The sequence below is a fragment of the Loa loa genome (assembly GCF_000183805.2).
Source record: "Loa loa unplaced genomic scaffold supercont3.4, whole genome shotgun sequence".
NCBI lineage: Eukaryota > Metazoa > Nematoda > Chromadorea > Rhabditida > Onchocercidae > Loa > Loa loa.
Genome location: NW_018108184.1, coordinates 476763 through 494207, shown reverse-complemented (window position 1 = coordinate 494207; position 17445 = coordinate 476763). Strand labels below are relative to the sequence as shown.

The window sequence follows — 17445 nt, the reverse complement described above, 5'->3', positions numbered from 1 at the left end:
AACGGTAATTGTTTAGAACGGTTCGGATATCAATGCCATAAAAGGAGCGAAGTTTTACTAAGATTTAATTATCCTTAATTTCTTTTTCTAAATTTCGTTTTTACCTTTGTCTTTTCTTTTTTTCGGTATGTTATCCATAGTCATTCATTTTTAAAAAGCATCTTTTCGTAATCCGTTGCGGTCATTGATTATGCATTCTATTCCAAAAAAACTTATTGTGGTTGGAATCAAAGCAGTGGGCTAAAATAGACGAGAAAAGAAAGAGAGAACTTCCTTCGAAAGTGTTTGCGTACATGAATAGTATCTGAATTGAATATTTTTGGAAAATATGGGATTCCGCATATATAGATTTGCATTTTTCTTGGAAGTAATTTTTATCAGCTGAAGGAGAAGCAGCCGTCGTGCAATAATTTTTTTGAAATATGAAATATTTATTGTATGAACAGGGACATTAAGTTCCATATGGATTTATGCCTTTGGCAAAAAGAACTTACTAATGAGCTTATGTATTTCGTTGAAAAGGTTTTACCATAGAAAATTGTGGATTTCCGGATTGTTACTGTTTGAATGAAGTTAGTTTTCTGAATTTTTTTGTTTATGGGTTCTCAGCTCAACAGTTTGTGTGCTGTTTTAAAAACGATTTTTTTCGTTCCAATTTTGAAAATTTCAATTCTTCGTCAAAATAAAGTATGGTCATTTCATCCATGTTTTGTGCCTTTTTTATACGTGAAAGTGAAAATTTTCTTGTTTATTATTGTTTTTTTCTTTTTTTTCGTGGAATTATTTTATCAGTCGGACAGAATTAGTGTTTTTCATAAATTTGATGTTTCACATCGTTAATTGATGCACACATTTCATATTTCTCCGCCTTTGTTTTTGGGTTTTTCTTTTTGTTAGCTATGTATTGGCTAGCTGATTTCACACAAAAATCGAATGGAGTGTTAACTGACTGATTGTCTTTCACGTATTCATTCCGCAGAATTAACCAAGTAATTCAGAAATAAAAATCTAGTTAATTCTGTCTGAAAGAACAAACTGGACGTAGGAGATATTTCTGCGGAAAACCGATTTATTGTAATGAAGAGTAGATCGTAATTTTACCATCGTTTTCCTCTGATTTCTCCGCATTCTTTATTGTCTTAACTGATCTTTTCGGTTGGATTCTTCCCTTTTAATGTTCATGCCCGCTGCTATTTATGATAATGAAATGACACGATTATATCATACTCTTTGTTCTTTGCGTCATAATATATATATCGTCAAGATAAAAAAATACTTATGCCTTGTCACTACATCTTTATTAATATGATGTAGCGTAAGCAATTTCCGACTTATTCAAGTGTAGGCTTTTTGAACTTGTGTGTTCTCTTGGCCATACTGAAGCACTGCTCATGGACCAGGGCACTCTGAAGCGTAATTTGCGTCGAAAAGTACATGGGTTGGAGGGTTTTGCAGGGACTGACGTGACTAATACAACATTTCACCCTTTGATTGAGATCTAGAAGTTGGTCTGTCTCCAAGGGTTGCGTCATGTTAAAATAGTATAGTAACAAACTAAAGGATGTATATTTTTTGAGGGAAAGATTGACAAGACCGGGAAATTGATGTTTATGCCCTAACTGTTACCAACAACTTGACAGCAGACGAAGTTTAAACCTTCGGAACCTTGTGAACCATGTATGGCTGGTCGTATGCATTCGCAGTTCACACTACGTCGCAATTTCTCCTGCAATGTATCATATGCGAATTATTCACATATTTTACAGTTTTAATATTCGTTCTATACTGCAGCATACTGCAGCGATACCACAGCGATCCCAAGATAGGTATGTATTCGGGAACGAGCTTTAATGAAACTTTTTAGAAAGTGAAAGTTTCCAAAAGACTGTGAGAAGAAGAGTCTTGCAGTTCATGATTTTGAAGAAGAGTTTTCTGGTTCAAAGATCCCTTCCACATTCCAAATGTACGAAGCAACGTTAGTTACCGAGTCGCAGCAACAGGATTTCAAAAACTGTCGGAAACTGAAAACTGGACATGGACAACACTTCGCGATGCCGGAGCAATCCAAATAGGAAGACGCCAATACCCGCGATGTTTCCTCTTCGAACCTCCGTGCCTTACGAGACTGAATAAATCGGTGTGGCTGGAACAGAAATTATATTTATAACAAATACGTGGAAAAATTAGCACTTTGAATTCATTGCTACAAGGACTTTGCATTTTCTAATATTTCCTCATATTCTTGACAACATTCTCGAGACTAAGGGAAAATAGACTAACTTGGAATCGAATACAAATGCAGAAAATTAGGATAACAAAGATGAAATAAGCAGCAGATACAAGTAGTACAATAGTTACGAGTGCGATTTCCATACCAAAGATATTCATCAGTAATAATGCAAGTCTATGAAAGCTGGATATTTCCATGGTAACATGATCCCTAACCCTCCTCTTCATTTAAAACGGAAAAGGTTAAGAAGTCCACTTTCAATATTATGGGATATTTCAGCAGCTCGACAAGCTTCAACAAATAGGAATCAGAAACGGGATTGGCATCTGATTTCAGCCGTTATTTTCATTCACAATTTTAGTTAATTAGTTTCAGTTCTTTAAAGAATTTCCCGTCACTCATTTATCTCTGTTATTCCTTACGTCTCTCAATTATTTCATCGTTGATCGGTGTCTAAGCGATATGTCCATATTAGTATTCCTTTCAGTGAGTTAAGATTCAATTTCTGGTTACTTTAATGAATGATACTTCCAGATTCTTGGACTTGACCATCGGCAACTTCTCAATGGCTCTTTTCATCCAGTTATTATGAGCCTGAGCTGCCTGAGCCGTGAAGTATTAATCGGCGCAAAAGAGAGCTTCTGGCGAAATTCAAGGGGTTTCTTAGGTGATTTCTGTGTTATTATTGAACTTCTAGACTGCATTGTATGATTTAATGTTGTAAACTTTCCAGCTTCGTCTTGAGTTAATTACGTTTCAGAGTTGCAGCCAACCGCAGTATTTGTAATTATATATTGTTTCCAAGGTACTTTATTAAAATGTATTCATTTTCGAAAAAAAATTCTCGTTCATGATTTTTTTTCCTCCATTTACTGAAGTTGTGCGTTCTCGAAACATTATAGTTGTATTTGAGATTTGAAACAAATGGCATCATCATCGGAGCAATTCTCAACATCAGTTATATTCAACGATCAACAACGTGACCTCATTCATCACGTTGCGTTCGATTTTCACGGACGACGGATTGCTACATCATCCAGCGATATGATGGTGTGTGTATGGAATTTGTCACCAGATGGTAGTTGGATTAAATCCGCGTCATGGAAGGTGTGTGCGATTGTTTTAGATTTAACTTCCTTTGACTGATCATTTCATCGATGATTTCGATTACTTTTTAATAAGGAAAGTATGAAATGCTGTGCTTCAGTCATGTTTGATGATTTTCAATGCTCATGACATTAACAAAAAGTGTTGGATTTGTATCTGACTAATTACAGTTATTATAAATGGAAAGTGCTATTTGCATTATGCCATTACAGAGCCATGGCGGACCTGTATGGAAAGTAATTTGGGCACATCCTGAATTTGGACAAATTTTGGCTACATGCTCATTTGATCGAAGTGTAACGATATGGGAGGAAACGGGTTCTGTAAATCCCTATGCTCATAATTTATTAAACTACATTTAGTAAAGCCTATAATATTTATCAGTAAGGATGATTTATTTTCGCGTTATGAAGGATAAATACGATTGATTCAAATCTAACTTCCATTGGTCATTCCATCTCACCTTTCATTGATCATCCCATTTTACCAATGAGATGATTAATCAAAGAAAGTCAAATATGAACCAGTCGTAATTATCTTCCATAACGTGCATTTAATCCAGCCACCATTTGATGACAAAGTTCATAACACATCATTATAACACTGGATGAAATAGATCCATTACGTAAGATATACTAATCTGAGTTCAAATTTCGACTAAAATGTATAGAAAATATAAAATACAATATACAAATTCAAAAAAAAATAAAGTAAACCAGTTCAATTTCCTGAATGCAGATTAAATTATTTGCTTCAAATTTGAAGGTAAAAACATTGTATTGCAGTACGTCAACCGGTCAAGACAATAACGAGAAATAGTATTCACAGTGCCCAGAAACCGCAACAAGCACGTTGGAAACGTTGTTGTCAACTCGTTGATAGTCGTCATAACGTTACTGATATCAAGTTTGCTCCAAGGCATCTTGGATTAATGCTTGTAAGCAACAGTACTGAGTATTTGATACACTTCGTCTTATTCACCAGTGCTTTTTTAAGGCTTGAGAATGCATCAATCAAATTTCAATCAGGACTAGATTTTCTTCAGATTTCATTGAAATGCTAACTTAAAAGCTGGATTTGACGTATGAATTTGACGTGAATATATAGTTATTTTTCGTTTTAGTGAAAAAAAATTTTTTTTCGTTTTAATTCGTTTTAGTGTCATTTTTCGATTTAGTTATTTAATATGATTTATTTATAGGCGACAGTATCTTCCCAAGGAATATTACGAGTGTACGAAGCTCCAGATATTATGAATTTATCTATGTGGAGTCTGAATCAAGACATAGTCGTTTTTCGATACCGCTGCAGTTGCCTGTCGTGGAGTACACATCGTCTTACCAAACCGCTTATTGCTGTAGGATCGGATGATGCACATACAACTGGAAAACGAGTGGTTGTTTATGAATATCACGACAATCTTCGGTCTTTCTTATTAATAATTAGAGCTTATATAACACTCTTCTGTATCTTGACATCATCTATTTCGATTTTTTGGTTCAGAATTAGCGGAATTCTTGTGAACATAACACTCACTGTATGCTTTGCTGACGAGATGCATTTTTAGAAAGTGGCAGCTGTTGAATACCCCATCCTTAAAAGTAACTGAGCCGGTGACGGATATTGCTTTTGCTCCACCTGCTGGACGGTCATATCATTTACTTGCTGTTGGTTCCAAAGATATTTGCATCTTCAAGTTGAGTGAGACTGGGAAAACCGCTGGTTTTAATGTTGATTTGATTGAACGAGGTGGACCAACTGAATACGATATAACGCAATTGGAAGCACTTGAAAATCCGTCTCATTCACCTGTTCAGGTTCTCAACTATCACTGTTAATTTCTTCATGTTCTATACCATTCTTTTAATGTATCATGGCATCATGTTGAAAATGAAAAGATTTATCTCTACAATACTCCTAACTAGCTAACAGTTTAGGGAAGGTGGTTGATGGTTTGGCCTTATAACCTTTTTTACTTAATCATTAAAACTGACGATACTGTTATCTTTTGCACTGATTCAGTACAACATTTTTGACGTCACATGCAGAGTATGGCCACAAATCTGAATCAACTTTCTATGCCAACCAACAAAAATATTGCTTACTTTACTCTGTGATTACACTGTAGATATTTTCCTAGTAATTAAAATCAAAAACTTTGATAGATTTGGCGGTTGTCATGGAACATAACTGGAACAGTCTTAACAACTGGAAGTTCAGATGGATACATACGATTATGGAAAGGTAAGTAAAATGTTTTTTCATTTATGTTTTCTATCACAATTCTTTTCCATGCCATAAGGCCAAGGTAATTTGAGAAAAAAAATTCGACTTTACTTGCTTAATAAGTGGAAACTGTTTTTTAGAAAATTTATTGAAAAAATGGAGTCTTGTTGCAACGGTTAAATCAACAGAAGACTACAAACCATCTGATGATGATCCGAGAGCTACAACATCAATAAGTTCACTTACCAAAGAGAATCATGTATATTATTGAATATATATGTTGCATTGTTTGCAGTGAATATGTTTTGCCTTTGTGACTTTTTGATTTGGCCGAAGAACTCTATGCAATTACAGATTATTTATAGTGAATTATTCATTCTTTTTTGTCATGAGACAACATGCATATTCCCGAATTTAATGTTAGTGAAAAACAAAGGAAAAAGGAGGAGGAGGAGGAGGAGGAGGAGGAGGAAGAATAACCAGGAAGAGACCAGTTGTCGCAGGTGTTGTTGATGGTATTCTAAGAATTCTTGCTTTTTATATGATAAATACACGATCGTCAGTTAATCAACAGATGAAGACACTTTTGCTACAATTATAATCACTCATTAATTAATTTTTAGAGTACAATTTCTATCAAGAAATTATTAATATAGATTTTGTAAGACATATTCCTCCCATAATTGATAAAGTGTTTTCAATACTGCAGAGATCCTCACGTTAACTGGCGAGGAAGATATATATATATATATATATACTGACAATACCTTTCATGTCTAATTGCGATGTCGATACATGATTACGCTTGTATCGTTAGATATTATTGCATGTATGAATGTTGTTTATAATGAGAATGGAATGTTGGCTTTCTTCTCTTTTTAAACATTGCATGGCATGACATGATTTTGTCCAATTTATTTTTTAGAGGGAAGTTTTCAGTGCCATAGCGTGTTCATGAACTCATATGGATGGCACATGAATTTGAACAATTTTTGGTCAATTATCGTGTCGTAACCGTTGCCATTTCGTCGAGATGATTTATGATGTGCTTGATTCTGTGAACCGATTGCCGATAGTGCCATTGCCCTCCTTCTTTTTATTACTAGTGTCCTTCCTTTTACTTTTTTCCCGATCATTTCCTTCGCCTTCACCTACAGATATCATTCTCACTAATAAGTTGTTTAACACTACCTATACTTCTTTATTCATTCACACTCTTCCCGAACTTTTTTATTTCCAAGTTTTTCTTTTTTTTGTTAGATGGTATTCGAAGTTTTGAGAAGGATGAGAAGAGATATATTTAACATTAGATATATTTAAAAATGACCAAAATTGACAAAATAAGTGAATATTCGCTCTAACGGGATTAAACGTTGTGATTAGGTAGCACTCAACATTCGTTAAAAATTTTGCAGCAAGATTTCAAAAAACTCTTATACTTAACGATTTAAGCCTGGAAATTTAATTAATCATAGCTGTATAATACTTTAAGTGCTGGATGAACAAAAACTCTTAGATGCTGGTGTAAGTGCATTGATTCCTTCGTGTGGTTGTTTTTTGACCGATTCTTTTCCTGCCACAATTTCTTGAATATTTTGACAAATTTAGGGAATTTTTGAATGTTAAATCATTTTCCATATAGGAAGGACTCGATTTATACTGGTAATCTGTCGAGTAGAATGGAAAATTACGAAACGCTTACTTCAAATTGGCTGAAGTGGGATAATGTATGACTTTATTCATTTTTAATTTATGGTTTAATTTTTTCCTTTTTACTCTGTTTTGATTTGATATTTTCTTACTGTGGAATATATTACGTCTCTGTCCGTTCCTTCTGTTCCTTTTGTTGATAAAAACCATAACGGTTTTATTTTTCTTATTTTTACTAAAAATATAAGGATCATATGGTGGTTTTATTCATCCTATACCACAATGATGACTTTGATTTTCAGGATTTGGAAGGGACAAAAATGTAACTTAGGTGAATAGCTGGAGGAGTATGGCATGTTGAGACATCAAGTACCATTAATTAAAGCTCAAAGTCATTTCAACAGATTTGATTTTACAGAACGAACAAAGTCATGCAGAAATTGACGAATTATGGAAGAAAAAAGATGTTGGAGAGTTGAAATCAAGAATGTGTGGCAAGCTATCGTTTGGTACAGCTGGTATGCTTTGCTTTGGGCTGGTTTCTTGTTTGAAATGAATTTCCTACTTAAAATTGACTTTCAATTTGAACAGTGTATTTTAAGATATTTTTTCGTTTCGGTAAATCTTTTCTTATTACCGAAGTTATGAATAGGACAATAGCCGGCAACAATAGCTACTATTTAAAAAAAAAAACGAAGTTTGTATTTCTTAAATTAGTTATTTCGTTTTATTTTTCCGTTATTTCATAATTCAGTTTCCTAATCCGTCCTATTGCTTGAGGATCGAAGGAAATACTGATAAGACAGAAGTGGAATTAAAAAAGTGGGACTGCTCGTACCTTAATATATTAAGACCTACTACGTCGTCATAGCATAACTAGTCTCTGAGCCATACAGTATCATTTTCCGCATCATATTAACATTGTAAAGCTAACTTTAATCAACATAACGATACTGAAAAATTGGTTTGGAATATAAAATTAAATTTTAAGTTTTTCATTTAGACATCATTTTTTTTAGCAAGGCTTTTCCAGGTGTGCGAACAAAAATGGAAGCTGGTTTCTGTCGGCTGAACGATTTGACAGTACTGATGCTCACCAGTGGTTTTGCCGCACACTTGAAAGATGTGTATAAACGTCAGAGCAGTGGTGTCGCCATTGGTTATGATGGTCGTCACAACAGCGAACGGTTCTTTACCTTTAAACTCTTCGTGTCCACTTTCTCATCTCATGCTTCCTATTTCCCTTTTGAAACAATCATATTATTTTACTGGAAAAAGAAAAGACTGAAAAGACGATATATTCCTTTGTTCTATAAAAGGAACTTATGAATTTAAAACATTCCAAAACATTGTAAATCCCTTCAGATGATTGTGTTTCTGATGATGTGGATCACCTCATCTTTGCTAATCAAAGCACGCGGTGTTTTCCTCATTCTCTCACAATTCCAAAAGTACATGTATATATGTGTACCCTAATTTCCTGCTGTGGAAAGTGTAGTAATGATGCGCTTACCTGAATTTTGTAAGAGTTTATTGATTTAATTTAATGGAGATCAATTTTTACCAGTCAGTTTATAATTTTTAGTTGGGCTACACTGGCTGCGAATGTATTTGTTCATAATGGGATCAAAGTATATCTATTTTCAAAATGTTGCCCAACACCACTTGTGGCAAGTGAATTTCTTCTTTTTTTCGTACAATAAGCTCTGCCATTTTTCTAGCTGTGTTGCAATGACAAAAGTCTTCCTAGAAAATCTAACCGTTCCAAAAGTCCAACCATTTAAATATTTTATTGACATCAACTTTTGGATCAGCAGCAATAGCGAGATAAATCATTTTGAATTGATGAAAATTACAGTCGTATGCAACAATACAACTCAAATGTGATGCTGGTTTGATGATAACAGCTTCTCATAATCCAAAACAAGATAATGGCTACAAAGTTTATTGGACAAACGGAGCGCAGGTAAATTTGTTTCCTATGGAAATAACGATGGATTGATAAAACATGGTATTTTGAGGTCTAAAAAAAACTGCTTAATTTAAAATTTTGAATTCCACTTGGAATAATTTAGTTTATAGTGTTGAATCTCATCTCATATTTCAGTTTGTGATCCGTATATCAATGTATGATATTGATACGCACATTGGAAGGAAAAGAAATGATTTTAGAGCACTGTCAATTTTTCTGCTTTTAGTGAGTGATGAGTGAATTCAGTTAAAGACAAACCTTTGAAAAAGTTGAACTCACAAAAGACACATCATTTGGGATTAGTGTTCCCTTTTATATGGAATATATGTTTAATGTATAGATATTGGCACCTCACGATTCGGAAATATGTCGACTTGCTTATGAAAATATGGAACCAAAGCCGGAGTATTGGGATATATCAAAACTTTCAGCCCATTCACTTTCACATTCAGCTGATCCCGTAATAGAAAAATATTTCGCCGAAGAATTGTCCTTGTGTCGTTATAAGTAAGTTACATATTAATCATTATAAGTAATTTACGTATTTAAAGGGGGTACTAAACCATTCTGGGTTAATAAATTGTTAAACATTAAAAACAGAACGAAGGTCAGCTAAAATGCTGGAAAAAATCAATTGGGACCAACTGATTTTATTGGAAACTTTAGCTTCCTGGATAAAAGAAATAAAGCTTGAGTAAAGTATGTGATTGAGCGACTCTCTAAACCTTTGATTTAATATTTGGATTTCAATATATGTTAATTATAATTCATAAGAATTTTGAAACTCTACCGATTTAGTCATTGGCTAAAAAGACGTAATTTAGTAAACATTAACAAATTTAATACCGGTTTTAATTTTGTTCGTTTTTTGGTTTACTGTACAAAAGTGTGCTCAAAATTAAAGATAAATATAGTGTTGTTATTGATATTTTTTGTAGGGGAAAATAAGTATTTGTATAAACAACTTTCGATTGACTTGTGGGTGGTGATATAATGTTTTGGAATTAAAAACTATGTACAAAATATGCATGTTCGCTTATACCGAATTCCACAATGTGATGTTGGCCTATCACAAAATCATGCATTTTAATGGTACATTTTTTCGGAGAAAACAAACTGTATATATTTTAATTTATAATACATGATTTTAAAACAGGTCTCTGAATGAAAAATGTCCGATAAAATTCACTTATACCGCATTCCATGGCGTTGGAGTACCGTATATGATAAGGATGTTGAAAGATTTCGGATTCCCATCTGAAAAGATAGTTATTGTAAAGGTATGAAGTAACTATGTTCCTTGTTGGTTTTTAATTAATACTCTGCCAATGTTAACTGGTAAAAAAAATTTTTCCAGGAGCATGCAGAGCCAAATCCGGACTTTCCAACATTACCATTTCCAAATCCGGAAGAAGGTCAGAAAGTGTTCACAATACCTATAGCAACAGCTGATAAACATAATTCTAACATAATTTTGGCCAACGATCCAGATGCCGATCGTTTTCAGTTAGCGGAAAAACAGCCCAAGTACTAAATTTATCGAACCAATCGTTGTTTCATTCAATCGCAATTCAGTTCACTTCACTTTTTATGGGAATCTACCATTTAGCTGACTACCTTATGATACGGAAGTGGCTGTGGTAGAGTGTGGTGCATAGCTGGACATTATTAAGCAGTTCATATATCTCATTGGGAGACATCCGTCATAGACCGGGGACTGGGTGACTGAACAGCGCGGATGATTCTGATAAAAATTGCAAATGGCCGAACATCTTCGTTATATGGGCATTGTGAAGGCTAAGCAATAGTTTTTCAACTACTAGTTAATTTGTCGGTGGAACTGATTGTAAATCAATTTTATTTTCTAATTTTTTAAATTTTAGAGGTGAATGGAAGATTTTCACGGGGAATGAAATGGGCGCTCTGATTTCGTGGTGGATTTGGCATTGCTGGCGAGAGCAAAATCCACAAAAGGATCCCTCAAATCTGTACATTATAAACAGTGCTGTTACGTCTTCGATAAGTCGTACTATTGCTACCAAAGAAGGTAATTATAGATGTCTAAAGAGATCGACTTTTAAAGAGGAATATCCATATGCGAACTAACACTGGACATTTTCTATTGTTTAAAAACATTTTCTACTGTTTAAGAAGCAGAACTCTAGATTCAAGTTGAAACTCAAATTCAGAATCGAATTTCTTTAGAAGTTACTATAGGTATCCTAGAAAATATAATCCTTCTCGCTTACCAATACCTCACGGTTGATAGAAAGAAAAAAATACCCAGCGTACTTTGGAACATATGGCTATAGTAAACGAATATAAAATGTGATCAAGCAGTTTCAAGCTATGTGAAACCATAGTCGATGACTTGAATGGAAAGTAAAAAATGAAGTTCAAATTCATTTCAGGTTTCAAAACTGAACAAGGTTTAACGGGATTTAAATGGTTAGGAAATAAAGCGGATGAGCTTCGCCGTCTTGGGAAAACTGTGCTGTTCGCATGGGAAGAATCAATTGGTTTCATGCTGGGGCATGCTCTTGATAAAGATGGTATTACTGCGGCGGCAACATTTGCTGAATTGACATCTTATTTATATTCCAAGCAATTAACTCTTGCTGAACAACTCCTCAACATTTACAGCGAGTTGGTCTAAATATATTAAAAATTGATCCAGTTACGACACAAAAGTGAAGTTCTTGAGGAAAAAATTAGGTTATTGCAGACATGAGTAAGATATCAGTAACTCCAACTTTTTTTCAAAAGGAACACCTAGAATATTAAGTAACAATAAGATTCGAATATTTCTTTAACCTTCCTGCTTATTTCGGAAAGTAAAAGACCCATTATTATAGATATGGTTTCCATCTGATTAGCAGTTCGTATTGGTTTGTACCCAATCAAACAACTATGAAGAGCATTTTTGCAAAAATGCGAAAGGATAATAAGGTACTATTTATTTTAAAACACTGTTCCATGAGAAGTACAGTTTACATTCGTAACTACAATAAAAAAAAAAACCTCCTGACGAATTTAATGACCTATGAAATCGGTCATAATTCTTCTGCGAATCTAGACTGTGTTTTTATCAGTAATTAAAGGAGCAGGAAAAAAGATAAAACATTCTGGTGGTTAGTATGATGCGCTTCTTTAGAGAATCCCGTTATCAACGGTATTCGGGGTGCACTTAGTATCATGAGACATCCTACACTGAATGATAATTTATCTAGTGAAAAAAAAAAAAACTGAAATGAATGCATCTTTGAAATTTCAGTATCCTCAAAAAATCGGGAAACTGGTTGTTAAATATGTGCGTGACCTGACGGTTGGGTATGATAATGAGCAACCTGGAAATAAACCAGCAAGTTTTACTTATTTTTTAAACTAACATCATCTACTCACTTCTGGTGTTTTTTATTGGACTACATTCTAAACATCTTATTTCATCTGTCTCCTTCATCTCATATTGCCAATGTAACTGACGGTTTCCTACTCTTTATAATAATTACAAATAAATATTCGTCATATACGATGAAGAATAGATTACGATAATTGTACGACTATCTTAAGATTTGTACATTTTGTATGTTACATTTTGCGTGATATAGAAAATTAGGCTTCAAAAAGACAACAAATCAAATACTAAATATAAGAAGAAATTGGATTTTATATTCATTGAGAAATACAGTTATAGATAAAGCAATAATCCGAATTCGCCATATTGCAATAATCACAAATGGAGAGATTATGGCAGTTTGATCATTTTAATATAAAGATCAAATGAAGACATTTAATTGTTGGATACCAATTGAAGATTAAGGTTTCATCTCCTCCGATAATTGGTTGTTGAAGTGATAATGATGGTGTTCTGCGATACTGATTGTGGTTTGCGGAAACTTTTTTCTGTTACAGATTCTTCCACTCAGTACTTCATCCGAAATGATTACATTCACATTATCGGACGGTAGTTGGACAACAATACGGGCAAGTGGAACTGAACCAAAGATCAAATATTATATTGAATTTAAATCACCACCAGGCAAAACGAAGAAGTACATTCTTATGCCTTTTTTTGCTTCAAGTTATGAGACAACAGAGTTAAAGGTAAGGGAAGAAAGTAAGCCTAAAAATATAGAGGTAGAAGATATTATGCCTCATTCCAAGTGCGTTATTGATGACATCAATCATCGATAATGCCATTCCTTCGCCTTATTACTCAAAACCAGCTATTTACTTTATATTCCTTCCAAAAATTTCATTAAAAGGAATAGTTTCAGAGACTTAGTTGATGTACAGAAACAACTTGCTGAACTAGAGCAAGCAGTAATTGACAATTTGTTGGAGCCAAGAATCAATGGCCTGATTGCAAGATGCTAAAGTCATACGATCAGTATTGTCTTTCACTAACTGCATTGTCCTCATTTTTGTTGTCAAATAATAGAAATTTCGAGTTTTATGACATTTGGAATTTCAAGAGTTTTGAACTCCTACTTCATTATAAAATAAAAACCTAATCTGTTTCAATTCTGCTACGAAACTAGGAAGTAATTCAATGAAACCAGGTAAGTAGTGGGAGACGGTCATTCTGGTTATACATATGGGCAGAAAACTTTAGTTGAAAGTATTTACTTCGAATAGATATAATATTGTCAATTCACTCAATTACAAATAGATCCGAAATCCATTTTCTTGAAATTTTTCGAAATTTGCATAGAAGCTTGCACTTTGTTAGTACATTCTCCATTTGATATTTGTTGGTTTGATTTGTTTTAATCATATATAACTTATGATTCCACAATTATCATTGTTGTCACTATTATTGATTGCTAATTGGTACTTTAAAAATTAATAAAAATGAAAGGTCAGACTACAAATATCACATGAGCAAGAGCGTGGGATAAGGGAACTCAAGCTATGGTGATTGTATATACCAATCATCATACCATAAGTACGATAAATTGCCTGTTTTTTTTTTTGACTACACTAAGATAACTAGCAATGAATTAAATAGATTGGTCTGTGTAATGCCTAATTCATCCACCTGAGTGGCATATAGTCCTACGATTTCACTACGAGATAACTATTACCAAGCGGTATATATTGCTGAGAGTGGTATGATAGCCACCTTAACCCCAGAAAAACACAAGACAGATGGCATGGAACTCTTTTAGCTTGCGACCCGCGGGGGATGAATTTATTGCACTATGCTACAGCGTTGTCAACCCTGCGTCATTCCATAAGTTCAAAGCGATGTCTGAAGTATATAACTTTTGGTTTGATCTTTTGAGATTCTCACGGTGTAACTTTCACGGTGGTGACTGCGCTATGGCCACTTGATATTTAACTATCCTGGTCATATTTGTTATTGTTTTTTCTCTTTCCTCCTTCTTCTCTCCCTCCTTTTTTTTCTCTCTTTGGTTTTTTAATTAGATTAAACCGAGCAAATCTTTATCATTCCGTTCTAAATAGGAATAAGAATCGTTATGTCAGTAAAGACATTAATCAGTAAGAATCACTGTAGTGATAATAAAAGTTTGTTCTGTAGTGTAAATTTCTTGTCTTTTTCAGTCAGATTCAATTATTGTGAAATGTAAAGACAGTGGCATAGCAATGAATTCGACGAGATTTTTCTTTGAAAAAAATCAGAGCTAATTAACTGGTGAGCCAAAAGTTGAACGTTATCACTGATAGTACAAAAATGGGGTTCTTTTCATCTGGAGGTAGCGGGAAATATTTACATGTCAAAGTAAGCACTATGGATGCCGACCTGGAGAAAATTACTATCGAGGTTTGTTTATTTATTTGATCGTTGTAATGTTTTACGTATTATTGGACTGCTGATTTCTGTGGTTGCTGGAGTAACATATTACTGGATCACTTGATTAATAAGTTAATGCATCACTGGAATATTATGGGATCAGTAATTTACTGGATTGATTTTTTTTATTTTTTATTTTTTACTATCAAATTATGACGTTTTCAAATCACTAAATTTGCTGCGTTGTCAGGTTAATAGTACTGGGTATACTCGTCTAAGAATTGGTAGAAGAATATTTGGACGGGGAGAATTATTAGGTTAGATTATTAAGTGCAACTATGTCAAGCTACTTTGTCTTTGGTTTACTAGTTTTATTAGTTTGTCAGATTGCCGGCTTACCAATCGTTATTCAAAAAATATATAAGCATTTAAAAACTCAAATAGTTAGCTTCTTCATTCCTTTTCTCATTCATCACAACAAAGGACTTTGCTGTCTATAATGATAACAAAAATGTGTTAGAATAAATAAATATGTGTCATAGGTAATGTTTATATGATTTAAGAAGAAAGTATGTACGTTAAAATCATGTGAATCTATTACCAGTGGATCCCGTCCAGCAAAGTTCTTTTATCATTTGATTTCATTTTTTCTTTTAACCTCACCCTTCTCTTGATTTTTGAATTTTAATGTTATCTAACACAGTAGATATTAAAAAATTCCTGCAAGAAAAAGTATTCACCAATGTAGTCATATTAGATAGAAAAACTTAAAATTTCAAGTTGATCTGGAGTATACTTTGTATGCTGTTACTATGGGTTTATTAAATTTCTGCTTCCATTTATAAATTGAAAATTGCTTGTATTTAAATTTTTGTGTCGCTTCTAATGTTCTCGCAGAATTTTGCAGCCAGACTGTACAGGACGACAGCTGTTTGATACAGTTTGCAGGATTATTGGTCTAAGGGAGATTTGGTTTTTTGGTTTACAGTTTGTGAACAAGAAGGGGATTCCGTGCTGGCTACAAATGGATAAAAAAGTTTGTTTGATTTCATTGCTGCTATATGTCGTGTTTTCGACATTAATTGTCAAAAATTTTGCATGCTTTAAATTACATGTTGTACATGAGCGTTTCGCTAAATAAGTGGGTTTTCGATACATGTTATTGCCAAAAAAGATTTTAAAAAAGATTCATTTTTCGAACAAATTTGAGAATATTTTTGCACTTTTGACCATCGATGTACTCCTAAATTATTTGTTAAGTATAACATGTTCACCATTAGTACAACTTCATTTCGGATACAGTGGTGTTTTTGTTCTCATAATGCCAGCCATCAGATTGCTTCGCTGCTCATTAGACTTTCATTTGTTATTTATTAATTGCTTAAATTTTAGATAAATAAACAGGAAGTGCCAAAGCAGGAAGATGGTTCGATACATCTCATATTTCTTGTGAAGTTTTATCCGGAAGATGTCGAAGAAGAACTGATACAGGATATAACGCGTCATCTTTTCTTCCTTCAAATCAAGCAAAGTATTCTAAGTATGCAGCTATATTGCTCCGCTGAAGCATCTGTTCTTCTTGCATCTTATGCTGTACAGGCAATTGTGAGTTTATATTATATCTGCAAGAAATTGCTAATTTCGAGACTTTTTTTGTAGATGTGCTCTGTAGTTGGAATGGATAACGCGCTAGTAGAGTTGCTTCTCTTTGTTTTTGAAAGAATTTCGCAAAGTTATGAATTAAAGAAGTGTAAGTTATTCAGCAAGGTGACTGTGTGGCGAGTTCGAAGTTGCAGTTAAGTGAGTTATTGCCAGAATGTGTAATCAAACAGTACGATATGACACCACAGATGTGGGAGGAGCGCATCAAACGATGGTGGATAAATAATAGTGGACAAAGCAGGTAATTTTACATATCTATGATTTTTTTTACTAGTGGGAGTTCAGTTAAAAACATTCGGTTCTTGTATTAAATGTGCTGCTGCTAGAATATGTAATTAAACAGTACGATATAACGTACGATATAACACCATAGATGTGAGAGGAACGCGTTTAGATCATTTAGTTCATACTTTTATTTCTAGAACTGTGTTACTCGTGGGTAGTCTTGATATAATTTTCGGAAAAATAAGTCAAACAAAAAAAGAAAAAAAAAGAAGGAAAAAATGGTAGTGTTACAGGGAAGATGCAGAAATGGAATATCTACGGGTTGCACAGGACTTAGAAATGTATGGAATTCAGTACTATCCCATATGTGTTAGTTTTTTAAGACTTCTTAAATATTTCACCATATTTGCTGTCTAGTTACTTTAAATTAATCGGAAAATATTTTATTGTTTACTCTGTTATCACCTTTCTGTAGCGAATTTTGTTCGGGTTTGTTTGAGAGGGTGATGTAGGAGACCACTATTGCCAGCGATTTTACGTGAGATATCGTCGTTGAGTTGGATTGAGTTGATGCAAACACGATGAATTGAGTTGAGTTGTACACGCACCAGATTG

General features: G+C 33.8%; 4 protein-coding genes across 4 annotated transcripts in view; 3 read left to right on the top strand and 1 right to left on the bottom strand.

Moving 5' to 3' along the window:
• Positions 1–1578: 1578 nt before the first annotated feature.
• Positions 1579–2418, bottom strand: LOAG_16463 (hypothetical protein). The gene is made up of 3 exons (XM_020449114.1): positions 2281–2418; positions 1985–2143; positions 1579–1726 (listed from the first exon to the last, which is right to left on the bottom strand). Exons 1-3 carry the CDS (start codon positions 2386–2388, stop codon positions 1616–1618), a joined length of 378 nt encoding a protein of 125 aa, XP_020307428.1. The 5' UTR covers positions 2389–2418; the 3' UTR covers positions 1579–1615.
• A 469-nt stretch (positions 2419–2887) lies between these two features.
• On the top strand, positions 2888–6031 carry LOAG_03475 (hypothetical protein). The gene is made up of 8 exons (XM_020446329.1): positions 2888–3035; positions 3144–3337; positions 3550–3655; positions 4123–4274; positions 4539–4762; positions 4905–5154; positions 5503–5581; positions 5704–6031. The coding sequence occupies exons 2-8, from the start codon at positions 3155–3157 to the stop codon at positions 5832–5834; spliced, it is 1125 nt and encodes a 374-aa protein (XP_020303312.1). The 5' UTR covers positions 2888–3035; positions 3144–3154; the 3' UTR covers positions 5835–6031.
• A 1146-nt stretch (positions 6032–7177) lies between these two features.
• On the top strand, positions 7178–13726 carry LOAG_03474 (hypothetical protein). The gene is made up of 14 exons (XM_020446328.1): positions 7178–7290; positions 7632–7731; positions 8247–8400; positions 8799–8883; positions 9072–9179; positions 9526–9692; positions 10342–10465; positions 10543–10712; positions 11069–11232; positions 11597–11831; positions 12041–12134; positions 12460–12546; positions 13098–13237; positions 13463–13726. The coding sequence occupies exons 1-14, from the start codon at positions 7183–7185 to the stop codon at positions 13560–13562; spliced, it is 1836 nt and encodes a 611-aa protein (XP_020303311.1). The 5' UTR covers positions 7178–7182; the 3' UTR covers positions 13563–13726.
• A 1157-nt stretch (positions 13727–14883) lies between these two features.
• LOAG_16462 (CBR-NFM-1 protein) overlaps positions 14884–17445 on the top strand; it is a gene marked incomplete at both ends in the record, with an annotated part of 4452 nt that continues 1890 nt past the window's right edge. The window contains 5 exons of the mRNA XM_020449113.1: positions 14884–14973; positions 15851–15979; positions 16336–16548; positions 16707–16846; positions 17124–17199. Coding sequence (XP_020307427.1) covers positions 14884–14973; positions 15851–15979; positions 16336–16548; positions 16707–16846; positions 17124–17199 — 648 coding nt within the window. The remainder of the gene's footprint in view (positions 14974–15850; positions 15980–16335; positions 16549–16706; positions 16847–17123; positions 17200–17445) is intronic.